This window comes from Cavia porcellus, unplaced genomic scaffold, assembly GCF_034190915.1.
Source record: "Cavia porcellus strain 051 isolate PalLab524CR breed Dunkin Hartley unplaced genomic scaffold, mCavPor4.1 scaffold_7, whole genome shotgun sequence".
Lineage (NCBI taxonomy): Eukaryota > Metazoa > Chordata > Mammalia > Rodentia > Caviidae > Cavia > Cavia porcellus.
Window position 1 is genome coordinate 15,186,679 of NW_026947490.1, and position 6,140 is coordinate 15,192,818.

At 51.7% G+C, this 6,140-nt stretch overlaps 1 protein-coding gene across 1 annotated transcript; it reads right to left on the reverse strand.

The window, feature by feature from the left end:
• Positions 1–2,238: 2,238 nt before the first annotated feature.
• On the reverse strand, positions 2,239–5,526 carry Tyrobp (transmembrane immune signaling adaptor TYROBP). Its single transcript, XM_003467220.5, has 5 exons — positions 5,349–5,526; positions 4,961–4,987; positions 4,692–4,826; positions 4,293–4,336; positions 2,239–2,463 (listed from the first exon to the last, which is right to left on the reverse strand). Exons 1-5 carry the CDS (start codon positions 5,407–5,409, stop codon positions 2,395–2,397), a joined length of 336 nt encoding a protein of 111 aa, XP_003467268.1. The 5' UTR covers positions 5,410–5,526; the 3' UTR covers positions 2,239–2,394.
• Positions 5,527–6,140: the final 614 nt, after the last annotated feature.

Genomic DNA, 6,140 nt, shown 5'->3' on the forward strand with positions numbered 1-6,140 from the left:
ACAGGGAGCTGTGTCAGGCATTTTCAACACTGAGTGCTCACTTCAGCACTTCCCTTCACGCCAGCTTGCTCCATCCTCTGTTAGTCCACTCCACCTTTTCAGCTGCTTACTCTAAAAGCCGAAGTCACACTGGATCCTTCTTCTCCACATCCACACTCCCTCCATCAGCCAACCCTTGGCTCTACCTCCGAGCTATTTCTAGAATCCTCCCATGCCTACACACCCTTGTCCACCTGTCACTCCCACCTGGACAACCATAGCAGCCTCTGGAGCTCTCTAATCCCACCAATCACTCCCCAAAGGCAGTCACAGGGTCGCCCACCCCCCACAAACACATGCACAGGAACTAGGTGGCCTTGCAGGGTGTCATCAGCTATTGCCACCACTCTGCTCCCCTACTGTTCCTTGGAATTTCTCTGGACCACAGTGTGAGCCAGAGCCCTTAGTTTCCAGCCCACTATGGCCCCTGCAGGCTGAATCCTTCTGCTTCTGCTGTCAGGTGGTTAGCAGTTCCTGAGGATGGGGGTGGGGGTAGGGACACAGTACCTGTGGGAAAGGTGGCATTGATGCTGTAAGCACCCCTTTCCCTGATGCTTCCCTTCCTGGAGATTCACTGGATCAGAGGGCCTGGGCCCGTGGGGTGGATGGGACATTCTAGAGTCTGTGATCTCCCCTGTGTCCTACTAATCTCCCCTTATCAGTGCCAGTCTAGTTCCAGATTTCTTTTTTAGGGGGGTGGGGAGGATGGGGTAAGTATTGGAGATCAAACCCAGGGTCTTTGCACTGAGGTCCATTTCCAGCCCTTTAAAAAAATTTATTTACGGGCTGGGGATTTAGCTCAGCGGCATAAGCGCCTGCCTTGCAAGCAGGCAGTCGTGAGTTCGATCCCTGGTACCGATAAAAACGAAAAAAGACCAAAAAAAAAAAATTTATTTACTGATTGGAAACAAAGTCTCACTAAATTACTGAATTGCCGAGCATAGATTCAAAGTTGGATTCTCCTGCTTCAGCCTCACAAAGTGCTTGGGTTACACTTGTGCTTCTCACATTCTGTCCTTCTCTGTGTCCCTGGGAGCTCCCTTTTCATTTGGCCCACCTCTGCCATTCGCCTGATCTTACCGCGCGAGACATCTCCTTCCCTACTTTGCGGACTGTTCACTCTCATCCACTTTTGCTTTCCACAGTGATTGCAGCTCAGATACCCCCAGGTGAGAGATCCCTCCCTTCCTTTGGCACCCAGGTACCAGTTCCATCCCTGAAGGAGAGGGCCTCAGAGTCCTCAGCACCCCCAGCTGCTGCCCAGTCTCCAATCCAAGCCCCCAGAAGATGTGCAACTCCCTCCAGAGCCCACCTTGCCCTATTCACTTCCAAACTGAAGCCGGGGACTCAGTGACCACCCTACTGCTTGGGACACCCCAGCCTCTCCAAATCTCCATCTCTCCTTGCAGTCCCCCAGGTGTAACCCCAGCATCTGGGCTCCACCTCGGTCCCCCGGTCTTCCTCTTCCCCCTATGCCCAAAAGCACAGCAGGGGATCTAGAGCCCCTCAGTCATCTTTTTGCCTAGGCCCCACCCTCCAGGTTCCGGCTCCGGATGTGGGTCGCTTTCCCTGCCCTCCAGGCAGGCCTCGTGGTTGCAGAGGCGGTCAGGTCCCGGCTCATCGTGGGCGTGGTCTTCACTTGTACCAGTTCCCGCCCCGCCACAGCCCCGCCCGGACGGTGACTGCAGAGACTAGGTGTGGCCTGGAGGGAGGGTGGTGTCCCTAGGGAGGGGGTCCCATGGAGGGGGCTCCCGGGGAAGCCCTGAAGGAGATGCTGGGGAAACCCTGAGGGAGGTGCTTAGGGGAACCCCTGAGGAAACCCCGGAGGCAGGGGGTCCCCAGGAAGGTGAAGTGGGGCAGATGGTGGGTGGTCAAGGTTCATGATTTCTCTCCCCCACCCCCAGAAGACAGCAGAGTCTACATCAACATATCAGGCCGGGGCTGACCCCTGCAACTTCGACCCTGACTTCTGACCTTCTCGTGCTAAACTCTTGAGTGGCAGCGTGGAAAGACAGGCACAGGCACACACCCCTCCCTTCTGGATCGAAAGGAAACAGTTAACATTCTCCAGTTTTATTCTTCTTCATAGAACCTCAGGGTTCCCAAAGCCTTCCTCCCATTTAGCTATTTCTAGACCAAAGACCCCTCAGGACCCCACATAGCCCCAGTTCCTCAGCCCAGGGATCAGACGGAACAGCCTTTTGTTTTCCTTCTCCATAGTTTATTTAGGCACAGTACTGGCTGGGGGAGGGCACTGTGTGGCTCTGCATCCCAGTTGGAGTTGAGATAATCTGCTTCTTGGGCATCAGAAATGGCCAGATCCAGGCATCAGGTGTTGACAGATGTGACCTGTACTCATTTGTAATATGGCTGCCGCTGTGTTTTGAGGTCGCTGTAGACATCTGATCTCATACCTTGGAGTTCCTGAAGAGATGGAGATCATCAGTAGAAGGGGCCCAACAAATAAACTTAAAACAAAACCCAACCTTCTTCTAATGGCCTGCAAGCTGCTTCACCCTTATAGGTATGGAACAGATCTGAATTTTAGTTGAGTACATTCTGTGTTCCCCATTCCCCTCTGTCTCAACGTTATGCTCTGGCCTCAGGGTCTTTGCACAGGCTATCCCCTCTTCCTAGAATATGGGTCCCTGAGATCTTTAACCTCCCTCTCCTCCTTCAAGTCTCAGCTCATGTCACATCATCAGAGGACATTTCTCAATTTTCCCCCTCTTATTGCCCCCTCTGATCACTATAATATCAGCCTGCTTTGTTTCCCTCATGGTGGCTCCCCCAAAATGATTCTGTTAATTTGCTTCAAATCTATCTCCTCAACTAGGCTGTAATCTCTGTTGCTGTGGCCCCAGCATGTGGCCCATAAAGATGTTCAGCAAATACTGAAGGGCTGGATAAAATTGGGATAATACCTCACCCTAAAGTTTTACCACTCTCAGTACCTAGGACACCCCTCAGTACCTGGATCTTACCTCAGTCAAGATGTCTTGTTTTTGGGGCTTTGTTTTTTGGGGTTTTTTTTCTTTTCTTTCTTTCTTTTTTTTTTTTTTTTTTTTTTTGACACCAGGATTCAAACTCACAACCTTGCACTTGCCAGGCAAGCACTTGTGCCGCTGAGCCATATCCCCAGCAAGATGCCTTATACTTTGCAAAGAAACTTTTTATCCACAAGTTAGGCAAATGGGGAAAGCTGGTAGCAGACAATAAATTAGACAGGGTTCAAGGTGGGGGTCTATGGAACTAGGGGCCAGGTCTCAGGCAGCATCAATGAATCACGTACCAATGGATCACATCCCTTACTCTGGGAAAGGGTCTCAGAGGATCCTGTGACCCCTCCCTAAAGGAGGAGCCTTGATGGAAGGGGAGAGTTGGGATGATGCTGGCCCACATTGTGATATTTTTGTGTTTGTGGTGCTGGGGCAGGGACCCAGGGCATCATTGTTTGTGCCAGACAAACCCTCAACCACTCAGCCACATCCCAAGGTCACACATGATTTTTAAGAAGGGGTTCAAAGATCCTTGCATCACCCCAATTATACAGAGGAATCTGTGTGTGTGTGTGTACTTGTCCTAGGAATCTGTAGCTTTTGTTAGCTTCTTAAAGGGATGTAGGATTCACTATCCCCAAAAATTCTGAGGCTCCTCTCTTTAGAGTTGCCAAACTAGGCCTGAACTATCGTCTGCCCCACTGAAGCCTTCTTCCAGGAATCAGCATGTCCTAGGGCCAGACTTCTGGAACAACTCTGGGCCTTTACCAGGCCTAATCTTGCTCTCCCCCCCCCCCCCCCGTCCTAGGAATCATGAATGAAGGGGCTTTGCACTAAGCTATGTTTCTCAGACCGTTTTTATTTCTTATTTTGTTTTTTTTTTTGGGGGGGGTGTCTTTTTCCTTGGTACCAGGGATCGAACTCATGACTGCCTGCTTGCAAGGCAGGCGCTTATGCCGCTGAGCTAAACCTCCAGCCCCGTATTTCTTGTTTTGAAACAGAATCTCGAGCTGAAATTATAGGCTTGTGCTATTATTGTGGACTCTTTTCTTGACCTCATAGAGTCATATTTTCTCTCTATGCATTTTATGCTTAGCATAAGGTTGGGACAGTCTCTTAATGTGGGTTTAGATAGATCCCAACCTTGCTTTCAAGGTTGGGGGAGCTGCTGGGAGAGAAGTGTTAGGGGTGGTTGGGAGGGGTGTTTGTGGGCAGGAGTGGGAGGTGAGAAAGGTCTGGGGGTGATTTCCTTACCTGATACGGTGACTCAGTCTCAGTAATGGGCTGCTTCCGGGTCACTAGAGTTGGAGTGGGGAAGAAAGGATACAAAGATGGACAGGGTCATGAATTGTTTTGTTTGTTTATTGTTGTTGTTGTTGTTTGTGATCCTGGAGATTGAACCCATGGCCTTCACACTGAGCTCCATCCCCAGGTCTTTTAAATATTAAAATAGGGTCTCACTAAGTTGCTTGGTTGTTCCCCAGCTAGGCTTGAGCCTGTGATTCTTCTGCCTCAGCCAGAGTGCTTGGACATAGGTGCGTACCATCTGCAAAGCCAGCCCTTCCCTCACTGTCCCCGTGGATGTCTGTGATGGGGGGTTATCCTGAGCCCCCACTAGGTCAGTCCTCAGTATCCCTAGCCCACCCCACTTACCTTGGGCGGTCTTGCGGCCCCGAGGGACCAGTTGGCCCAGAGAGTACACAGCCAGGGCGATGAGCAGGGTCAGCACCAGGTCCCCCAGCACAATCCCCGCCAGTACCCCGGGGCTCACGGGGGAGCAGGTGCATTCTGTGAGTGCAGCACAGGGGTCGGGAGGTCGGTGTGTGCTGGGCACTGGGGGTGGGTATCAGCAGGAGGAGGTCTGGGACAAGATGGGCAGGGTGGACAGAGGTGGACAGAGGGACTGCTGAGTCTAGCCTTACCACTCTGAGCCTGAACAGGACTGAGACCTGAGGAAGGAAGAAGAGGTAAACTGAGGCATGGAGCTATGACTGAGCTGAGGTAGGATAAAAGCCTGGGAAGGTGGAGAGCTGAGTCTGGTGGGACCTGGTACACTGGGGTCGAGACTGTGGCACATGTGTGGCTTCCGTGCCTGCCTGTCCCGTTGCGACATCCTCACATGTCCCCTCCTTCTGCTTGTACCAGGGACCATAGCTTGGGATCTCTGTGGCTCCGGGAGAGACCCACAGGTTTTGGGGCACCTGTTCTCACCAATCCTCTCCTTGGAGTTTCTCTTTGTACACAGCTCCAGGCCCTGCCCCTGGCTGAGCTTGGGGAATCGAGAGGTGGCTGCAGAAGCCCCCAACTCACCAGCCACAGCCAGAAGGAGAGGAAGAAACGGAAGCTGCCAGAAGAGTTCCAGGCCCCCCATGATATCGAGACACTGCCGGACAGTCCAGGGGTCAGTAGATGTGGTGTGGCGTCCAAGCAAGTGAAGGAGGAAGTCTGAGGCGGGTGGTGGCAGGAGGAGGAGGAGGGGACACTGCGGGAGGAGGAGGGACAGACACGTAGAACACCAGAAAGAATCATGCCCAGTGGCCAAGCTGCTGCCCCTGACGCTGAATGCAAAGGACGAACAGAGGCATGCCTCCATCCTTGACCTCCATCCCCAATCGAGGATCAGACTTGGTTGTAACAAGAGGCCCAGCAGCTGCCAGTGATTGAAGCCGGCTCTGCCTCTTCTTAGCACTCATTTCACCTCCCTAAGCCCATTTCTTCATATGTAAGACAGATCTCCTCCAAAAAGGAAAGGGACTAAGAGATGGAGGGAGGAGAGAGGGCAGCGGGAGGGAATGAAAAAAAGAATCCCTGTGTGTCGCGTACGTGTACCCTCGCCCCGTGGCGCATGTCATCATTATGTTCTAATAAATGTTTTTTAAATTGGAACTAAAGCAGTATGTATTTGGTAGGTTTCTTGGGATTATATGAATTTTCGTACTTAGAAAAAGGTCTGACACTTGCTAGCTTTTTATAAGCATCAGCTACTTATGACTACTGTTAAATCATCAGACCCTTGTGGTACTTGTAGGATATTAAGAGAGAGCCACCAGCACTGGGCACTAATGATGTACAGGACTCGGTCATAAGTGTTAAATCGTTTAA

Coding starts and splice junctions, on each gene's coding strand:
- Tyrobp (XM_003467220.5), bottom strand. CDS start 5,409: ATGGGGGGCCTGGAACTCTTCTGGCAGCTTCCGTTTCTTCCTCTCCTT. Junction 4,337..4,691: donor GGGCCGCAAGACCGCCCAAG/GTAAGTGGGGTG, acceptor CTCCAACTCTAG/TGACCCGGAAGCAGCCCATT. Junction 2,464..4,292: donor AGACTGAGTCACCGTATCAG/GTAAGGAAATCA, acceptor CCATCTCTTCAG/GAACTCCAAGGTATGAGATC.